This window comes from Marmota monax, unplaced genomic scaffold (genome assembly GCF_021218885.2).
Source record: "Marmota monax isolate L192 unplaced genomic scaffold, Marmota_monax_Labrador192_F-V1.1 WCK01_AAM20220418_F8-fsc00021, whole genome shotgun sequence".
NCBI lineage: Eukaryota > Metazoa > Chordata > Mammalia > Rodentia > Sciuridae > Marmota > Marmota monax.
Window position 1 is genome coordinate 9,403,153 of NW_026695228.1, and position 23,028 is coordinate 9,426,180.

A 23,028-nucleotide genomic window follows, 5' to 3' on the forward strand; every position below is an offset into this window, starting at 1 on the left:
AACACCTGCTCTGCTTATTTTCCTGAAAGGGCTAAGGCTTAAAATGGGATTTTTTTTTTTACCCTAAGGCATTTCACTCCCTGCAGGTGATTTTAGTTATATCAAAATAAAGCAAAACATTTACAAAACAAAACCAAAAAATGCATTTTTTCCCTCCCATGTTTGTTGTATTTCTTTCCCTTTGTCTAGGTATGTGAGTAGCACTGTGAACAAACTGAGCAGATCCTGATACGGATGCTCACTTAATAATCCTCTGAGGAAGACCAAACATCAATTTATTTAAGTGCCTCTTAGGAATCTGTGAGTGGTTGGCTGGCATCCTGTCATTTCTAAACATGGTAAATTTACTGTGCACTTTTTTTTATAGGAATGGCATTGAAAATCATCTGACTAGAAGACAGAGACAGAAACCTGAGAATCACATTGCTTTCAGGAAAACCATGAAGTTTATTTACTGACCAAACACCTAGTTCTTTTTTTTTTTTTAATTAACACATAATACATGTGCAATATATTGCATATATACATATATTATTTTGGTTGGTGTTGGAATACATAACATATTGTTTAATGATCAAATGAGAGTAATTAACAATTCAACATTTATCATTTTTTGTAAGGATAGAGTTCTTTAATCTATACTCAGGTTCAAAGTGAGACTTACTATTAATGTCAGGCAAACTTCATACAATTTTCCTCAGATATGATATTTTCTCCATATTATTATTTCATTATACCTTAGAGAATATGAGATTCTATAGATAAGAGAAGTTAATGTCAGAAATATGCAATGAGGAGAAAAATTAAGTTTCTTATATTCCTTTCCATGTGAAATTATTTATGGGTCTTTTGGTATAAATAATTTACTATTTAATTTTGGAAATGAAACATACATGTAACATAGTATCCTTAATTTATTTTTAAAAATCCTTTTATGGAATAATGTTATCTTTAACATTGGATTTATTCACCTGCTTATTTATTCATTTATTTTGCTCCTAACTTTATTGGTATATAAAGCTAGACTATTTTATAGGGGGGAAAACTGAGATTCAAGTCTTGACCTTACCTAGTCAGTAGATCAAGATCTTAGCCAGGACTTTTTCTTATTCTATGTCAGGGAAGGGAGAACTAATGTTAGTATAATCTGTGTCGACAATTAATGATGACAAACAAGAAGAAAATCAAGCAGTAATCTAGTACCCTTCATTACCCATTGGTACTTGTAAAATACTGATATGCATTTTATGGATTTTGAAAATTATGCAGAGAACCAAATTAAACAGTGTTAATACTAATGTGGGTAGTAAACCCAATTATACTGAAAAAGAAAACCTCCATAATCACAAAATATTCTGGATTAAAAATTGTCTTGGCATATTTAGAAGTGAGGTGAAGCCCAACTCTATGTTCTTCAACTATGTCAGGCATAAAAGTATTTCTCAGGTGTTCAGTACTGTGAGTACTGTGCTTTGAAGAGAAGTATCACTATACAATATACTCATGTTCTGTTCACTGTTAACTTGCAAAGCCAAGATCACTTTCATTAAGACCATGTGTGTGTATGGGTGTAAAAAGTAGATGGTGTTTGCAAGTCTGGGAGTGCAAGTGTGTAAATGGATAATATGCATTACACAGTTTAGAACAGTTAGAGAAAGGTTCACCATTCATATGATATTATCATAAACATATAATAGTTCTGGAGGGATCAAAATTATGATGACCTAGTTCTCTCAAGCTGCAGCTTTGCTTCTGTGAATAGAAGAATTAGGCCCAGAACCTGAGGGCTTCCCTCATTGCTGCTATCTGCCTTGACAGTTAACAGCTGTGTAACAATTGTACCTTGGAAGTTTTAGGGAATACTAGTTGTGCCTATGGATATCATAATAATATGTCATGTTGCTTGGAATGAATCTTCAAGCTATAAATTAGAGTCTACTAAGATAAGCAAACATTTACCCAGTAACTTTTATCCCAGTTGTTCCTTCCCACTTTAATCTTTCCTGATTACACAGAGGATCACATCTCCCAATTTCCCCATCTTTACTTCTTACCTTCTGTTCTTCAAACCAGTAAAACAAAAGAAGTAGCATTTCTTTATGCATCCAAAAAATGGGCAATTTTTCTTTTTGTGTGTGTGTGTGGGGGGTTACCAGGGATTGAACTCAGGGGCACTCAACCACTGAGCCACATCCCCAGCCCTTTGTATTTTATTTGGAGACAGGGTCTCACTGAGTTGCTTAGCACCTTGCCGTGGGTAATTTTCTATCAACTGAACAGGACTATCAATCCTGGACTTACCCAGAAAACTAAAATGCCATATTCCTATGTAAGTCTCAATGGAAAATTTTTTGTACAACATTATTGTAAATAAACAAAAAGCTTTTCATTCCAAGGAACAATAATCATACTTAGTAGTTTCCAAAGACAACATTACTTTCATAAAACTTTGCCTCATTTGGAAATACATGAATCAAACCATTATTTGAATATTATAGTAGAGATTGGATCTGTCATGATTAAAATTAACAGTAATAAAAATGTTGGCTCAATATTTATTGGCATGCCTTTAGATTTTGCCTACTCAGAAAAACCTGAACAGCATAAGATAAGGTTCTAACATTTATTAAATGCTTTATCTGCATTGGGCTGAATAGTTTACTTGCATTATCTTAAATCTATTTAATCCTCCCAAACACTTTAAGTATCATGACTTTCTATTTTACATAACAAAGCAAATAAACAATACCTCTTCCTTGAAGAGGTTACATAAATTGCAAAAACTCTTATAATGACTGAAAAGATAAAACTTTTATTAGATTTGCTTCTCAAAGTTAAAGTTATGTCTTTTTCCTACCAAGAATTGAACCCAAGGGCGCTTAACCACTGAGCCTCATCCCCAGTACTTTACATTTTTTAATTTTGAGACAGGGTCTTTCTAAGTTGCTTAGGGTCTTACTAACTTGCTGATGCTGGCTTTGAACTTGTGATCCACCTTCTTCAGCCTACAGAGTTGCTGGATTACACCACTGCACCTGGCTCTGTCTGTATTTTTAACAGCATGCTAATTATTAAAGCTATTGCTAAGTTAAGTAGAGTATGCTAGTTCAGGTTCATTCACATGAACTTGCTGCATCAGTTTTACTTTTTACAGAGCCAAGTTTTGAGCCATTGGATATATTGATGCTATTATCTCTTAATGTATCACATAATTTGCACTTAGAAGTATGGAAAATTTAAAGAAAGGCAGTGTACAGATAGTTAAGTCATCTTTTTAGCCAGTTTATTACCACTGGGGGGGAAAAGCCTGAAGTAGAAAACTTTCAAGAAAATACACTGGTGCTGATAAAGAAAACATTCACCATCAATTTAGTGCTGAAAATGAGAAGTTGAATGTGTGTACCCAGTGCTGTGCCTTCTGCCAGTTAGCACCAGGAGAGAAGTGAGTGAATGTGCAGTGACCCAAATGCCACATGTGTGGGATAAGGTTCAATTATTTGTTCAAAGGCTTACTTAGAAAATACTTGGGAGGTTTTTTTGTTTGTTTGTTTGTTTTTGGTATGACAGCAGAATGCATTACAATTCTTTTTTATTATTATTATTATTTTAACTTGGGAGGTTTTGAAAGTCTAAGGAGCCTAAAGTTGTCAGAAGCTAATCCTAAATCTTACTTATAGACTAATCCTAAAATTGAAGATTCACTCAAATAGCAAGCATTTTAACTGATCATTTGGCACTTATGGGATAAAAATTGAAATATTTTTAGAATTTCAAGAACCTGGGCATATATCAGATGTTATCTTTGCACTTGAGACTAGATTGTGCATACTATTTTATTGCTTTTTCATGTAAAATAATACACAACTCACTTTAAAGGTTTGCTTTTCTCTCATGTAATTTTTCTACCATAGACTTTATTTTTCATTCATGGAAATTTTGAACTTTTAGGCAAACTTGGAGAAACATGACTGTTATGCTAAGTAGATCTGTCTGAAAGGTATGCCTGTTTGGTTGTGTTACAATATCACGATCAATATAGTTCATGCATAACCAAGCTCACAAACTTAGGATAGCATATTCCAGATCTTGAGTTCATGTGATTTCTTTCACTTTTTCAAATTTTGTAGTCATCATTTTTTTTTCTTATCCTTTTATTTCTTTTTATCTCATGATTATTTGGTCTTCTCCTTTAGAGAGGAAAAATAAGGTCTTCAGGTTGTACACTATCATTTAATTATTTTCATAATATTACCATTAGTAAATGCATATTTCTATGTATATAGATCAAGAAGGACATAGTAATGAAGAGAGTGATTTTGCAGGAAGGGAGGAGTTTACATACACTAGAAGGCTTTGACGTGAAAAAGCCAAGAAGCAGGGAGAAAAATTAAATCAGGCATTTCTTAAAAAAAAAACAAAAAACAGTACAGTAGAAAGACTATGAATTGCTTTGACAAAAGAAACATCTAAATGCTCATTTCATCTGATTATAAAATAAGGCGTACTGTGGAAGAATGTTTTCTAAGTATTCATGTTGAAAAATACCTTAATTGTCCTTAATCCAGCGATTAGGTATAAATCACTATTAAGTTGTCAAATTGGTTTCCTGTCTTTCTGAGCTAATAACTTTTATTATTTTGTTGGTATGAAATGCATGTTTATTATAATAAGTACAAGGATATAAAAGGTGAGAAGTAAAGTTTCCTGTTATCCTGGTTAATCTCACCAACTAGACATATGTACTGCTCGCAGTATTATTAATATATGTTATAGTTTTAACATAAATATGATCAAGGTATAGCTGTTTTTGTGAAGTGCTTTTATGTGCTAGTCCATATTATTGGATATCACTTGATATAAATACATACTGCAGATTACACATTCAGTTTCTTACCCAGTCCACTATGTATTTCGCTGCTGTGAGCAATGGAACAATATCTTCACCATTTATTACTATTTTCTTTGCATTCATTCTTAGAAATTAAATCACTTTGTTAAGGCAGATTCACATTTTTTAAGGCCCTTTAATCCATAGATCAAATTGTTCTCCAGAGCAGCAGTACCAATTTAAGAGGTGTCTTACAGACCTTTGTTGTCTTTGAGAGCCCTGTGCAAACATCTTTCATGAGTAGTCTTGGGTAAAGGAGAGTCAAGGTGCTTTTTGTTAGTCTACTTGTCTCTGGTTATCTTTGCAGTATACTATAGAAACAGAGAACAATAAAATTTGAAAAGGTGTGCGAAATTGGAAAAATGAGTTTAAAACATGCTAATTGAAGAAGCTGGCTACTAATACTTTATATGTTAGATTTATAAGGTTTAGTCACATTGAAAAGAGAATGAAGTGGTATAAAATGACAAACTGATAAGGGCAATGGTGAGATTAAATTATTTAAGAATATAGGATTTTCTTTTTATTTTCAAAAAATGATGCCAAAATTTTAGACATGTTTAATTGTAAATTCCAAAGTATTAAGATAATAGTGTCATATAATTTTCTCTACTATGTTGGCAACAAAAATGTATTTGATAAATGTCTTACCATCAAAAGTTTTTTTTTTTCTGTTCTTTGCAAGAACCCTTTCTTTCTTGACATACTTATGCATATTAATGACCACCTTTCAGTTACTCGGAATGAAATTCAAAGACTTCTCTTTGCAATCCAACATATTTAGAATTAAATTCTTTAATTATGTGTGGATGTAGGAAGGGATCAAACTTAACTATTTGGAAGAAAAGTAATAAGTTTGTTTTCAGGAACCTATTAGATTGGGTAAACCATTTCAAATACTTCATGACCAAAAAAAAATATTTAAAATAATAATGAGTATTCATCTATTTCAAGCTTCCAGGGGAAATAAATCTAACTAAAATTGGAATTTGATTGATTGGAAGACAGAGTTTGATTATCTTCACCAGCAACCCTGCTTCTCAATTCATGAGCTATGTCTAATTAAGGAACAGTGAGGAGTTAGTTCTGACTTCCCGGGGTTTTTACTGGGAATGCCAAGAAACTGACTGGAAATGCAAGTCCTATTCACTTCATGTGAGGAATGAGTTTCACAGTAGATATGTGCTATGAATTGTGGAAAAATACATTTTTACCTTGAGAAAACTATTTTCCATATAAAATAAGCATTTAATTTATTTTCTGTGCATTTTGGAGCTAGAAAGAATACCCCATAAGGCTAAAATCCACAAGGAAAAGAAAAATTAGGCATGTATGATGCATGGCCATGAGACACATAGTAGAGTCCAATCATCATCAATTTAATAAATACCATGACCTTTTGTAGCTTTGAGAATTTTAGAGTTACATTCCCACATTAATATATTAAAAGTAACTCATTACCCTTTTAAATAAAGGCCTATAATATATTATTTTAGCTTCGTTCATTTTATGTCTCAGAAATAATATTGCTATGGTGTTAAATTAGTTGTAAAAGGGATTTTTAAAAGCTGTAATATAATGGTGCATTATCAGTAATTTTTAGTTTAATCACTGCAATATTTCAGTTGTATACCTTAGTCTGTATGAACTTAAACCAAAATTGCTTTTTAGCTCTAGAGTCATAAATAGTTCTCTATAAAACCAACCTAGAAAAATATTACTAAGTTTGTTTAATTCTTTTTAAAGTTAACTTTAAATGATTACTTTATAATCATTCAAAATATTTTTCAGAAAAAAACATGATGGATTTTTAATTTAAATTACTGCATTCTAATTTTTGAAAAAAATTTTATACAAGATATTTGCAAAGCAGTTATTGAGAATGCACATTTTATAAATTACATCAGAAGAAGTAATATTCTTTAAATATTTGAATTATTGATTGGAACAAGACTTCTGATTAATTATGTAATTGATGTATTTTTTTCCTAAATATACCCTGCTCTGAAAAACAAATAAACAGAACTATTAAAAATGGAAATGGAATTTTAAAATAATATTCAAATAGCTCTCTTCTGACACTTTAAACTGAAATGTTTCAAAACTAGGAGAGTTAAGATTCTCATTTCCAGCTTTCTTCCTTCCAAGGATCCTCTCAGATTGAAAACAATAATACATATACATGTAGTAAAGTTTTATATGTACTATGTATTCATATAAACATATAAATTATAAAATACATATTATACACATATAATATATTTAAATACATGTATATATATTAGGTATACTTACATCTCTATGATATGATTAATTTTGATCAACATATATATATATATATATATATATTTTTTTTTTTTTTTTTTTTTTTTTTTTTTTTTGGTGGTGCTAGGGATTGAATCCAAGGCCTTGTGCATGTGAGTTAAGCCCTTTACCAACTGAGCTATATTCCCAGCACCCACAAATTCAATTTTTAAAGATCTTCTTGATTCTCTAAATATTTTTTTTGTTTTGGGGTACTGGGTACTAAACTCAGGGACACTTGGCCACTGAGCCACAGCCCCAGCCCTATTTTGAATTTTATTTAGAGACAGGGTCTCACTGAATTGCTTATCTTCTCACCATTGCTAAGGCTGGCTTTGAACTCTCCATCCTCCTGCCTCAGCCTCCTGAGCCAATGGGATTACAGGCTTGTGCCACAGTGCCTGGCCCTTGATTCTCTAAATTTAATTTATGTTTTTACTAAAAACTCTTTCTTGTTCTGTTTTATAATTACAGAATTTGTCCTCATATCTTATTCTTTTACTCTTTTAATCTTTCCCTGAATTATGATGATTTAAGAATAGCTGTACTAAATTTTTAATCATTCATATATTAATTTATTCATTTGACTGAATCCTTCCTGGGTGCCACATATGAATGTGGGCACCAAGGGTTAAATATTTTAAAAAACAAGATCCACCTGGGTGTGATGGCATACCTGTAATCCCAGTGACTGAGCAGACTGATGTGGGAGGATCATAGTGGAGGTCAGCCTTGGCAACTTAGCTATCTCAAAATAAAAAATAAAAATAAAATTAGAAGGAATGGGAATATAGCTCAGTAGTACAGCAGCCTTGGGTTCAGTCCCTAGGACCAAAAACACAAAAATGAAAAAACAAAGTCTTGTGTACATGAAACTTAAAGTCTAGTTCTAGTTGCCATTCTGAATTCACACACTAATGTCATTGATCTTGAAGCAGACTTAGTTTAGAACATATTCATTCACCTTATGGTCACAAATCAAAAAGTCCACATTCTGAGACCACCTTATTTTTATGTGAACAATTACAGAATGTTAGAAAAAGAAGACAAAAAAAAATCTGTAAATGTAAACGAATCATTTCACTCACTAGAGCTTATCAGCCTGCAGAGCCCAGGGACATTAGAAGAAACCTAATTAAGATTGACACAACCAATATCCTTATTTAAGTCAACATCCTAATTTCATTTGCTATAAAAAAAACCTATATAACAATGTATAAATATTTTTGAAAGTGACAGCTAAAAAAACTTCTGGAGAATTTTTATCACTTAGTGTGACCCAAAACTATACACAATTACACAGTGCTGTTGTCAGACTCACCGATATACATGAAGTGTCCTGGGACTATTCTACTCCAAATGATGTTTTATTTCTCTACTGTACATGGCTCCTTTACTATAAAGTGCAGTTTTATTCATTCCTTATGTTGCAATTTTTAAATATTATTTTTAGTTATATGGACATAATATCTTTATTTTGTTTATTTATTTTTATGTGGTGCTGAGGATCGAACCCAGTGCCTCTTGCAAGGCAAGTGCTCTACCACTGAGCCACAACCCCAGCCCTTATGTTGCAATTTTTAATGTTATAGTTCTGATTCCAGAATGTGTATTGCATTTGATTACATTTTAAGTTGGGTGGGAAATGTTCACGTTGATCACTAAAGTGATGTGATAGAGGTTTGTGTTCTGTCAGCTCAATGTGCATGGTGAAATTAGAAAGGGACTGAACCAAGTGTCTATGAGAATGTAACCAGGCTGTTGGATGCCTGTGGCTTAGTAGGCCAATCTATACAGTAAAAAGAATCACTAAGGGATGGTTTCCTATTCTTTAAAATAGGCAAAAAATGTCTGCTTTTACTGCATCAAGCTTTTACTATAAGGATTGAACAAGGTAGTGGCACTGCTTTGCAACAATTATAAACAGCTCTAGAAACTGTAACTGATATTATTGCAGTTTTCTACTATTACCTGCTCATCAATGTTATTATAATTTATATCCATGTATTTAAGAAAAGAAAGCATCTCATCAAGGTTTGAATTATACACTGAAGCTACTTCTTTGTTTTCAAAGTGCTACTTGCTTATTTTGTAGTATAATCAAATGATGAGATTTTCTTAATTACTGGTCACCCACCTCAAACAACAGGCACTGCAGTGGAGTCCCAATGACTAAAGGAATAATGAACCCAGCAGGGATAGAACCCCCCTAAGCTTTAGAAGTAATATATCAGACATGACAGAGATTCTTTAATGAAAGTCATAAATTACAACTGCTTCTAAACTAGGGACAAATATTTTTGTACTTCCTCTGTGGATGAACCCAAGACCAGGTCATTCATTGAGTTCTCTGGTATATAGTGACATCGTGGGAAATTAACAAAGAAGTGGAGCCCTTCCCTTCAATAATACCAAGTGATTAAGAGAACCTAAAAAAAAAAATCAATTGACTAATCAATAGTGTGTAACTGCTTGGAGCATTTTTTCCCCTATACGAATCAGTCATTGAGTTGTTTAAACTAAATATCTCATTTCCCCAATTACTGAGCTGATTTACAAACATGGTCAAGAATGTCAGTCTAGTGGAGCAAGATTCCAGGACGTTTGTCACAAACAATTTTTAAATGATCAGCTCCTGCTACAGACTCAGAAGACTCTTAAGATATCATGAGAAGTATTCTCCAAGTTTCCAGACATTGGTGGATTAATGTACTAACCCTGTATATTTGTTTGAGAATCAGAGTGGGAATTTGTTTGAATTCAGGAGTGATGGAGGTCAAAATCACTGAAGAGAACATCTATATACAGTCTAAATGTGCAGGTCTTTAAATTTTTTTCTTTAACTTCAGCTATGGTGATCAGCATGCAGCAACCAAGAGTCTGAATTCAAAACAACAAAAGGTTATTCTAGCAACATGTAAAGAATCCCTGCCTGTATATTGCCAGCAACTCTAATATCGGAACAACTTCTAAACTTTTTTTTTTTTTTTCAAAAAGTTAAATGCCACGGTGGGGGAAAACACTAAGAGATAACTTTAAACAGAGGAAAAACTTTTTTTATTGATATGTTTTACTTTGCTGGCAGACCAGAGCAAAGGTTTTGTGAACATTTAAAAGATGAAAAAGGTGAAGAATCCCAGAAGCGGTTTATCTTGAAGCGAGATAACTCTAGTATTGATAAAGAAGACAATCAGGTTGGTTCTCAAGTTTGAGAGTGGCTGACGTTGTTGTTTTTGAAGGTGGGCTGACTGATGTTCTTGTCATTCCTCTGTTGTCCCCTCCTCGCCTCCCAGCCCTCCCCTGCCTCTGATACTACTGCCCTCTCTCCAAACCCTGGCTTCCCCTTGCCTCCCCCTTTGGCATTCAGTGGGTAGCCAAAAACTGTCTGGTTGCTTTAGCAATGGCTCTGTGTTGGGCTGCATGGGTGGTGCTTGGCGCAGTTCCTGCTGCATGTCTTGTGGTGGGGGCGGGTCGGGGTGCCACAGGCTCCAAGCTGTGGGGAAAAGCTTTGTCAGTCGCATTTCCAGATGTCTGTGTAACTCTGGCAGTCGTTCCACTCCCTACAGCTTTGTCCTTCAGTTGTGCACAAATTGAGCTGGATTTTCAATACGGACCGATGATCAACCGGTGTAGCTGTAAAGAACAAACCTTGTTATGGTGAGGACAGGTGGATTTTGCAACTATCCTAAAATAAGACTTCACAGAAAAGACTTTGAGTTCATGTTCTAGTCTCCCACCCCCTTCTCCTGCCCATGTTTTATGGTCCATGTAAACTGTCTGCTCGTTTTGCATGAAGTGTAGCAGAACTTTATCCTTGTGTATTGTTTGTGACAAAACATTGTGTTGTTCTAGAGTAGCAATAATCATGGTACTTCCGACAAGGGTAAAGAGACTTTACGAAATCTTTTCTCTAAGTGGGGGGAGGATGTGGGGTCCAGGGTGACTAGGAAGAACACTAAGTAAAACAAATTTTTAAATGATAACAAGCACAGTAGAAAGTCAGCTGAATGCCATTACAATTATACTTTGTGTCTCTGACAATCAAAATAGTTTTTTTTTTTTTTTTGGAAATGACTTTTTGCTTTAGAATTTTTAAAGGTAAGACAATATGCATCTCACTCAAGTTATTTTAATTACTCTCTGTGAGTCACTGAAAGCCAGTATGTGCATATCTGACGCACTTTTTTGAAACCTGTTCATCATTTGTATCTCGTTTACTCCCACCACCACCACCGAGCTACACCGTGGCTCATGTTGCCCATGAGACATGTGCCTGCGTGGTGCACTTAGTGGGTGTCTGTCGTGTGGATGGGTGAATGCGGTCAGTGCAGAGCATTTGGTCAGGGATGGTGAAAATTAGGAAGGCAGTTGAGATGCAGGAACTAGTCAGATGAGAGAATGAAGAGCACTCCTCATGCTGGGTTCTTTGAATTGTTTTCTTTAGTTTTCTTCTATTGACCCTTATCAACAAACAGGTTTTGTTAGATTTAGTTTATAAGCCTGAGGTCCTTCTTCTTATATCAGGTGCAAGTCACAGAATCAGTCACTGAGTGAATAAAAATGCAAATTAAGAGATTGTATCCATATCTTTTTTTCTGTCCCCCACTCTATTTGTTCACTTACATTTTGTCCAGTTCTGAACTTTTCAAAGCCATTTCTTCCTTCAGTCACCTTGAACTAGCCATTTCTTCTTCTTTTTTTAATTTTAAATAAGCATTTGGACTCCTTCTGAGGAGTCAGATTATCCAGGATTGCAAGGGAGACAGAATCCATCCCTGGTGAGCCACTACATACCTGCACTGGCTGAACACCCAAGGTACATTCAGGCATGTACATTTTAGATGCACCTGTGCTACTTGCATCCAGCAAGGCAGCAACCAGGAGCAGCAGCAAACATTTGTAGTCATTGCATGCCACGCACACACATGATACATGTACCCCAAACAGCCTCCTTAGGGGCCAGAGGGAGTGAGACTTGTCATGCTCCATTTGTTTAAATGAACATTTATTATTCTTAGCTGACAGTTGCTTAACTGCAGATTTCTAACAACTCAACTTGGATAACCGTCCTGATTTCTTTTTTCTGTTCAGCAAAACAGAATGCATCCATTTAGAGATGACAGACGAAGTAAATCAATTGAAGAGAGAGAAGAGGAATATCAGAGAGTGAGGGAGAGAATATTTGCACACGATGTGAGTAGTTGTTTTAATTGCCTCTTTAGTGTGGTCCTTCCATCAGCAGTAAGGCAGCCTCATTCCCCAGACAGTGAGCTGGCAGGAAGTAAGGAGACTGGAGCCAGGGAACAAATCGAATTGCAGCAAACCAGAGGTGTTTAGAGGACCTGGTTCAGGGAAGTGATGGAAAACTAGCCAAGGGTCTGGGTGTGTTCCTAGGGTATGACTGATAGGAGTAGAAAGGTTTAACATTAGTCAACAAAACAGACCTTCAGTACCAAGGAAGGATATCTGATTTGCAACAGTACCTTAACATCCATATCAGGCAGCAGATCACCTGTTAGTGTATATTTTAGTACACCAACATTGTGCAGAGGAAAGAATCACAAAAAGCAGCCCATTGATCATATACACACATAGAACCATATAAATATCCAGAGTATTTTCTGAGTCTTTAGAAAATATGGACTCTTCATTTTCCTGAAGTTAGATAATCAAATTCATCTTTTCCCCCTGATTTCAGATCCGTTCAGGTCAGAGAATAGTCTGTCAAGGAAGTAATCATAAAACAATTTCTTTTGTTCAAATCCTAACAAAGAAAATGGGACAGGAATATTTTTTAGCCTTCACCCACTATGGCCAAGAGAAAATGCAATTAAATGAAATTAAAAAAAAAAGTAAACAAGTAAAAGTTTGGTTTAAATGCAAGGACTTTAAAAGGGCAAGTAGTCATTATAGCTTTCCATTCTAGGAAATCACTTGGGGCCTCCTCAAACATTGTGGGTTCTTTCCTTTGCAGAAGGGAAGATGTGAGCTCCTTTGTGGTGCTCTCCATGGCCAAGGCTTTCAGCTTTGCCTCAGCAGGGACAGTGTTTGACTCCTGCTACAGTTTGTTCCTAGAGACCACACAGTCCAGCCTAGAGAGCTTGGCGTCAATGCTCAGCACAGAAGCAGGAGTGCTGTTGTCCTGGGTGGCTTCAGGCCAAGCCAGTGTCTGTGACCTTCTGCAAGTGCTGGTTCCTTCATCTAAGGCTGCAGGAGTGATTCATCCTCTTCTAACTGCACTTCTTTCACATTTGAACCAACCCCAATCTTCTAGAATACACTAAAATAGAATTTTGATGACAGGTGCCCTAGAACTCTGAAATGGGGAGAGTGTGAGAGTGAGATAGAACTCTCCATGACTGGAGGTCCGGATGCAATTCTATAAGATTCTGCAGATGTAGGGGCTACTTAGGCTTTTGCTGTAGACATAATTTTTGGTGGGACATAGCACAGATTGGCACACTGGGGTTTTCATTGCATTTGCTAGATACAAGAATGAAGTGATGAGAGGATCTAATTTTGTCACAATTGGGAAAGAATACCTACAGTAGGCTGGGTGGCAGCATGTTCGTTCCTAAAGCCTTCACAAAGAGATTTTTTTTTTTTTTTTTTTTTTGGCAGATAGTCCTTTTGGCAGATAGTTTTTTTATTCTTCTGTTCTACATGCACTATTGCTCTCATGCACACATGTACACACTTTTTTTTCTCATGCTTTGGTTCTGACAAGTTAGGCGATTTGTGAACAAGTTGTTATATTGAGAAACAAATACCGACTGCAGACAATGCATAGCAGTATTACGTTTTTTTTTTTTTTAAAGTTGTATCACAGAGATAGGTGATGAAAGAACTCTTTCAGATAGATGGCTGTCGGGCTGAGGATGATGCCTGTGCTGCCTTCATTTAGTGATTCTCAGGTCCCTGAGCAGTCACGGTCATCTCAGAGATCAGGAGTCTGCACAACCCTCTTTATGCGGACTTCCTTATCACCCTGCTAAAGAAATTAGTTGCTGGGGACCTATGATGCAGGTTAAACCATAGCAGGCCATTTAAAGACTTCATGGCCACTTGCTCTATTTATTTATTTATATTGACATGCTGGTGATTGAACCCATGTCTTCCGCATGACAGGCAAGCACTCTACCACTGAGTTACACACCCAGCCCTATTAACATTTTTTTGAAAAGTAAAAGCAGACTTAATTGTGAAAAAGCTCAAATTCCAAGCCAGGGCCTTAACCTTTTCATTGCACCACATTCTTTGGCAGCCTTCTTTCAAATGATGTGACTTGTTCCCTCTGCAGACACAGAGATGTGAGCTGCTTTCCTAGGCTCTCTGGTGACCATTTCTGGCTTTAATAATTTAAATGGGGCACCATCCTGTATCTGGCACTACTTTGAACCTGCCATCAAAGGATAGGACTTTAAAATTAGTAACCTATACAGAAAATACACTCACAGAAGGGTTTCCAGAGTCAAATGGAAGTTCCAATATCACTTATAAGATGTTATGTGCATGAACATGTGTCCATTGTCTTTCTACCTGACCCTATAACTTGCTAGAGATACTTAAGTATACCACTAGGTCTTTAAGTATTTATTGCAGTATGACAAGTTATCTGAAAATTTTGCAGTTTCAAACAAACAAAAATGCTTATTTCCATTTCTGTGGGTCAGGAAGCTGGGAGTGACTCAGTTGGATAGTTCTAACTCAAGGTGTCTAGCTATCATCTTAAGGCTTCACTGAGTAACTGCCTGTGTCCATACTCACATACTCAAGTCGTTATTGGCAGGCCTCCGTTCTTCCTTGGCAATAGCCTGGAAGTCTCAATTCTTTACTAGGTGGGCTCTTCCACAATCTGCTAGTGTCTTTGTGAATGATAACTAGCTTCCTCTGGAGAAAGTGATTCAAGAGAGAAACAGAGACATCCAAAGATGGAAGCCACAGTCTTATATAATCTAGTCTCGGCAGTAATGTATGTTCCTTTCTGCCATAGTCTATTGGACACACATACCAACCTCAGAACAGTGTTGGAGGTCCCACATAATGTCATGAATCTTAAGAGGCAGGGAGTTTTGGGGGCGACTCTATATGAACAGAACAGTACTGTATCCTCTATGACACAAATTCTCAAGGACGTAGCATAGCAACATAAACTTTCTTGAATAGCACACATAATAACAGATCTCCCTCACCACTTACATCATGACAGCACATATTAGGGGGCTTTCATCTGTACATTTCTAGGTTCCCAAGTGATCACTGATCACTGCCCAAACTGTTGAGGCACAGAATTGTTCTTTCATAAGGTAATAAAGTAAGTTAGGTCAATTATAAAACAAATGCAAAGGATCCAGCATAAGGAAATTATATTATAGAAATATAATCTTTTTCTTAGATCATCTTTAATTTAGTTTTCTCATAATTTAAAAATTGAGCCAACAAAATCAGCTTTCTTCAGTAATTAGTTAGTCAAAGCAGTTCAAATATTGAAAAAGCATACGTAATTTTTTTTTTGCTACTTGAAGCAACAATGAGATGAGAAATACTTTCTAGTATTTACAGTTGAATAAAAATCAAATTTATTTTAAAATTAGAGATGTTTTTGTGTATTTTCCATATGTATCTTGTTGTCTAAGGTGTGTGTGAGTGTGTGAAGAGTGTGAGGGTGTGTATGCACTTTTATATGCAGGCACATAATCAAAAATGCAGGCTGCTTTGGTGGTTTTTCTAGAAAAAAATTCAAATACAGGTTGTTAATTTGAGTATCTTGAAATTAGATACATTAATTAATTATTTGAGAGCTAAATAGGTGTTCAGAGTGCAGAAGAATTTAGCTCTCAAATAACAAATTATCATGTTTTTATAGTCAGTAATATTTGGGATCCAACTCTTTTACTTTGGCAAGGATTTCAGCTTCTTTAATGGTTAATTTTGTATGACGTTGCTAAATTGGGGAAATTTGGTTGAGAAAACAATACAATTGGGAAAGTTATGTTTTGCCTGGATGGTAATTGGCAAAGGATATCTGTGTATAAATTGGAAATTAGGGAGGAGCTTGTCCAGGGTCTTCCCAGCACACACTGAGATCCCTCTTCAGGGAGAAGGATTCAAGGATATGTGATGCCACCAGAGGTGAGGGCGGGATGTGGGAGAGAACTCTGTAACCCATTAGGCAAAATCATTTTTCTCCTTTTTTGAAAAGGGAGCCTTTTATATCTTGGAATGCATATAAGTGACAGCTTTGAATGTTGCACTTAATTACTGTGACAATTTTATCCTTCTCTGCTATTAAATGTGCAAGTTATTAATATAATTTTTTAAAAAGTTTTATTTTCATCAGCTATTGAATCATAGCTAATAACCACCTGTGTCTTATTTATGAAAATGTGGTAAAGGGGTGATGAGATGATTTATTATGGACCTTTCCACAAAAGTCAGAAAAATACTTTTGAGTTATGTTTTTTGGAAAGGTATCCTTGACTTGCTTTTTATTCAAAGAGTTTGAAAATCTTACTTTTTATTCAAAAAGTTTGAGTTGCTTCATTTCCTCCCAAATGCTATTAGATTCACAAATCTGAAGAGGTCGGTATGATTATGAAAAACTCCTTCTTATGAGAAGTGGATTTCCTGATAAGTCCAGTCCCATGCAAAATAGTATAAACTTAGTTGACCCCTTTCCAACTGATGTTGAGCTGAAAAGTAGCAGAGAATCGACCTTATAATGTATACCTTGAAACAACCTCACTTTCTTTTATATACCATGACTTGACTCAAGTTGGTAGGTAGCAAAACCAAACTAACAGAAATAAAGAGGTTAGGGTGTTTAATGTACCCTGAAAAGATCTTTACAGGAATAATGTTGATGGCACATTATTTGTATTTTCCTCACTTTCTACATATAAATGTCAAATTTCAAAAAGCTATTTTCTGAAAGTAGAGATTTTAATTGGCTCTTTTTGCCTTTTGATACGTTAAGGTTTTTGCACACCTGAGATTATGGATACCTTTTCAATATAGAAAGGTTGAAACAAATGATTCTAGAGATGTCTTCACCGAATGCTCAGACCACTGAGCAAAACACCATGTCTCACTCCATCCCCTCTGGCTTAGTGGAAGGAAATGATTTCTCCAGCAAATTGAAAAGAGAAACCAATATCCTGCTTGCCTCTTTGAGCGGCGGTTACATTAGCAACATCTTTTAGTTCAAGGCTCATTGAAAGGTCATTAGTTAGTATTTCTTCAGTTTTGTTTTATCTTAAAATAGACCAGCTATGTCTCCATTTATGCCTTTAATGGTCACTTATCATTTAGAAAATATACACATAATATGGTGCTTGTATACTTATATTTATAAATTTAATACTTTGAAAGTGGTCTTGTGTCCCAGCACCATAATTTGCCTAGACTTCTCTTATTCTGCTTGTTTAAGTTTAATCTGACTCACCATTCCCCAGCATGTAATTCTGACAGAATTCTATCTTCCCCACATGGTATATTAACCACAATGTAAGAGAGAAATGAATTCTAGGCAAACAGATGTAAAAAAAAAAAAAGAAAAACTAAAGTCATTGGTTTTCTATGTGCAAAACTAAGAAATATCAGATGGAGTTTGATAGGTTTTTTTTTCTTTTTTTTACTAATTAGGTTTGATTCATTAAACTTGTGTTCTATCCTCCTTACTTATTATGATCACAGATAGATGGCATTTCTTCAATTTTGAGAGACCAGTGGTTAATCTCTTTCTTTTGTGAGAGTTTATAGTTGCCAGGTATGTTATTGTAGAATTGTGGCTTCACACTTCTCCCATTCTTAGGTGGATTCATCCAACCTTGCATGCTGTGCCTTGATTTGAGCCTGTTCCCCTGGCTTCTGTTGGTGACTGTACCTCCACAGCTCCAGAAGAAACCACTCGCTGCTCAGACTCTGAAGGTGGTCATGAGTTTCTCCAGCAATTTCATTCACATTTCTCTTCTGACCATGAGGCTGAATGGTGCTCAATCTGTTGAAAACCTGGACATATCCCCTGTGCTACATGAGAATCGTTGACTTTTCTAACACTAACCTATATTTTTTCCTTTTTTAAATTTCCATCTTTTGTACATATTTTTCTTAATACTTTTCCCTTAGGAGGGGAAAGGTAATTTTAAAATCAAGAAAGGATTTGGGACCACCCTCAGCATATCCAGAACATCTGATACAATGCTTTTCTTTTATTTTTCAGTCAGTTTGCTCCCAGGAAAGCCTTTATGTGGAAAACAGGTAAAATGAAATTTTATTTTTTGTGTCGTTAGAAGAATAGTTTGTCGTGTGTGTCCTGTATATTCCCATATACATATATATCCCATATATAAGTGTGCTTAAATATATGTATAAATAAATACATATATCTGTGTGTGCACGCATATATATTCACACTTATGTTATTTAACATGTCTAAACACACATATATTTTCACTTATGTTATTTAGCATGTCTAAAGAGTATTTAATTTGGGGAAAAAGTTCTCTCAGTTACTTTCAAACAGAGGCTTAAACAGTTTCCTTATTTAGTCTCAATCCTGTGTCCTTCCCAAGGCGGAATTCCTGTTACCTTCCCCAGGCATTGAAACGAGGAAATATTGAGTCTACACAGGAATTTGCAACTCTATTGGCTTATTGAGCAGGCTGCTTAAAGGACTTTATTTGGTATTATTAGCCACTTCTATCCTATAATTCTATAGCTAAACAAAAAATAATTGGAATAATATTACTTTAAGTTTCTCGTTCTTAAATATCAGTTCATCTTCTTAAAGAGCTAACATGGAAAACCTCATCTAGAGCTGGGTGTGGTGGTGCATACCTATAATTCCAGCAGCTCAGAAGGTTGAGGCAGGAGGATTTGAAGTTCAAAGCCAGCCTCAGTGATTTAGCATGGCCTTAAATAACTCAGTGAGACTGTGTCTCTATATTAAAAATTAAAAAAATAAATAAAAAGGCCTGTGGATGTGGCTTAGTGGTTAAGCACCCATGGGTTCAATCCCTGGTATAAAGACAAAGGAAGCAAGCAAGCAAGCATACCTGTCTAGATGTAGCAGTTCACCTGTCTTGGGAGTTAGTGGAGGGAGGTAGTTGTGAAATTTATAGTCTTTGGAATAAGACTAGACATTTTTCACACTTAACATATATCTTTCTAAAAGTACCTTTTTAAAATGGACCTAAATCGACATAAATATTAAAGTGTCCCCTTGATTTAATTGCAGATATTCAGGAGAAATTAAGGAATCCATATTAACAGGACTAATCACATTTAAGATGTATTAAAATCTACAACTTGATTTAGAAATATAGTATTCATAAATAAGTTGTTGGTGAATTTTATTTCAGGTGTTGGCTTAATGACTATTCCACTAAAATTGGTTAAAATGGAGACTAATTCAATGCCAGTACCAAGATAAATTAAAACTCGGCATTAGAGATAAGTGATTGAAAAAAAAAACCACACTATATTAGCACTTGGAAATCTACACGTAACTGAAATCTTCACGTAATTTTCTTTTATCTTAAAAAGTATTATAAAATAAGTCTATATGATCTCTGTGTTTAAAAAAATTATGATTCATACAGAATTTGGCAAATTTTCCTATTTTTAGGGAAACTGAATCCAGGAGCATTAACATTTTGGTGATGATTCTGAAGCATTCCAAATTCTATATCCATACAAAAAAATTAAGTATTAAGTAAGCATTTGCAATTTATTTGGGTGGGAAACCTTATTCCCTAGTCTTCTAACCAGTAATTTCCCCTACCTTACACCCTAATTTTATTCATCAATTGGCTTCTATTCAACATTACAAGAATAACTCACATATACGCTTTGCATATGTGAAGTCCTGATGGTCCTAGAATTGAGTGGCTTTCCTATAAAAATAAATCTATTTCTAAAATTATTGCCTCTAGAATTTCAATATTTCATCATGCTCCCCAAATAAAAATGATATTACTTAAGAAAAAAACCACTACTTACATGTTTTGTTAAATCTCTTATTATATTTATAGTGATTTCTTTCATTATCCTCACTCCTTCTGTTTCCTATATTTCCTCTCTCTTTCCCTTCTTTCTTTTCTGGCATCTGTGCCTTCTTCCTAGGGTAGGGGTCTTAATTCTGTCACACTGTCATTAATTTATTATGACAAAACTTAATGTCGCACAAATGAAACATAGTGTGTGGGAATTTACAGTAAAGGTGTGCTATAGCAGAGTACACATCCATTTAACATAAGGCATTTAGTATCCTTAGGTTTTATATCATAAAAACCATGTTTTTCATTTCCAGTAGGCTCTTGGAAGACAGTAACATATGCAATGAGACCTATAAGAAAAGACAGCTCTTTCGGTTGGTATGGTTTACTTTTTTAAACTGTGTTTTCAGATTATGTGGCAGAATCTATGTTAAATATAAGTGTATTAGTGTAAAATATTTCTGTTCATGAAATAAAACATGTTCCGTGCTCTCACTGCAGAGTTTGTTACCCAGCTAGTGTGGTATCGTATGGATCATGTGAGAGGCGGGACTGGAAAGCTACCTCTTTCTATGTGGTTCTCCAAGGTTCTTCTGCTGACTTTGTGTGTTTCGGGACTCACTTTGGCAACACACTTATTTAGCATTCCCAAACTCTTTCAGCAAATTATACCAAGTTAAAATTTCTCTGACAGTTTGAAATTGAGTACATATTTCCAGCTCTGGAAAATACATCAATGATAACTATTTGGTTAAGTAATTTTTAGGTCTCTACTTTCCCTCATAATATTCAAATGTATTTTTAAGCACGAATTTTATTTCTAAAGGAGGCTATGATGTTCCTTCCAATTATAGTGAGCTACTTAAATTGAGATCTGTGTAGGATAATGGGAAAAGATTAAAAAAAATTATTTTAAAGTTCTGTGTTCAGATGATAGCTCCATAGATGCAGAGGGACCACACCTATTTTTATTTTTAACCAACCTATCAGATATATTAACACATTTGTAAATAGTAGGATACCTCTCTGCTACAGGAAAGGCAAAACCAAAAAAGTTTCCTATTAAGAAGAAAGAAAATACTAAGAAATATAGATAAATCGGGTGTTCAGAAATTATCTTTAGGCCATTAAATCTGAATTTAGTGAAATCAGAACAATTGGTTCCTCTACACTAGGGCAGAAAAAAAATCCTGCATCTCTTTCTTGAAAACCCAGAGAAAAAATAAAATTTACCATTACCCTTATAATCACGCTATGATTTAATTTGTATAGGCTAATATAGATAAAAACATGCATTTCACCCCCAAGAGGATGTTAGGTTTACACAGGGCCCAAACTTCCCTCTTTGAGGAGTTTCCCTATATTTAGGTCAGACATCCTAAACATAGATTCCATCACCTACCAAAATGACCAAGGACAGAAACTCAGAAAGACAACTTAGCACAAGCCACCTACACAGTTGTGAAGGCAATCCAGAGTGCACATCATCCATAACTTGGGCAAAAAAATTACAATGTTCATAAATGTAAGAAAATGGACACATCAGTTGTTAATCAGCACAGACTGAATTTAGAGTATGTGCTTTGTGTCTCTCCTAGGTTTAAATTCTAGTTGCCTATGAAAGGGCCACCTCCAATGACTGGATATTCTATTCCTACTGTTTTCCTGGATTCTAGTTAGAGGTGTCCAGCATTGAATTTAAGAGGGAAAGTGAAACACCTGTCAGACATGTTTTTCTATAAAGTCTATGATTTCACACTCTGACAGATATGAAATTCAATTCTGGGCATCACCCTGCCATTGTTAGGCTAAATAATCAATGAATAGAGTAGTACAAAATATGTTTCAGTGTGTGAACACCTACAACCATAAAATAGATTCACATGCTATTTTAAATCTCATTAATGCTAACTCCCGGAAGCAGCAACTTATTTTAAAAATGCACAGATCTTGGCTTGGGATGATGAGTTGAGTCAGTAATCAAAGTAATAAAGCTAAGAAAAATCTCAGGTTGTCTTACTGACCAAATGATGAGGCCAGTCTAGAAGACCTCTCTTCTCTCTAGAAATAGCTCTACGAGGTGAAAGGGTATAGAGTACAACACAGGACTAATTTGCATCCAGGGAGAGTGGTGCTTATCTCCTTTGCAAAGAAATTCTAGGCTATGCTGACATATAGAAGTCTGGATTCCTCACATGGATATGCACAGGTCGTGGGGAGAGGCATACTGAAGCAGAACTAGTGATGGGAAAAAGGGTTCACTACTCACTTCTTCTGATGTATCCTACATACTGAGGTTAGGGACCATCCCACATGCAAGCCAGTGTTTTTCTATAATAAATATTCCAAATTAACTACAAATGAGATTATTCTCATATACCTGGTGAATTCATAATTGCTAAGTAATGATTTAGCCAGACCTTGTCAAAGAAGGGGCAACATAATCAGAATTACACAGGAGAAGAATGAAGTTGAATTTGGATATGGAAAGAAAAACTATCAGGAATGAAGCATCAAATTCTTGAAAGGGCAGTTTTTCTGTATCCTATCTCCCATAGCTTTCTTATATTTTGAAGGAATGTAAGAACTAAAATTACCTGGCCATTGCTGAGGGTACTTCCTCCTGCAGCCTGGTCTTTTTCAGATGGTTCTTATTTCTAAACCAAGGACCTGAGGTTCTGAGAACAGAGAATGTAAGGAAACATTGATGGGGAGGCGGGGCAGGTGGCAGGGCATGGAGTGTTTTCATCCAGTGTTCTCTTTGAAAATGTTTTTTTTTTTTTTGTTTTGTGAGTTTTCTGTTTCACTTTCTCCCCTTGCTTGATGAAGTTCCTGTCA

General features: G+C 35.2%; 1 protein-coding gene across 28 annotated transcripts in view; it reads left to right on the top strand.

Annotated features, from left to right (window-relative positions):
- Positions 1–23,028, top strand: part of Arpp21 (cAMP regulated phosphoprotein 21) — a 149,993-nt gene that overhangs the window by 60,929 nt on the left and 66,036 nt on the right. For 11 of the 28 annotated variants that reach the window (XM_058576465.1, XM_046437279.2, XM_046437280.2 and 8 more), the window contains 4 exons: positions 10,278–10,386; positions 12,284–12,385; positions 18,414–18,451; positions 20,505–20,564. In XM_058576465.1, the coding sequence (XP_058432448.1) occupies positions 10,278–10,386; positions 12,284–12,385; positions 18,414–18,451; positions 20,505–20,564 (309 nt within the window). Of the gene's footprint in view, positions 1–10,277; positions 10,387–10,758; positions 10,850–12,283; positions 12,386–18,413; positions 18,452–20,504; positions 20,565–23,028 lie in introns of those variants that run through there. The other 17 variants (XM_058576471.1, XM_046437286.2, XM_046437291.2 and 14 more) reach the window with 9 other exon arrangements.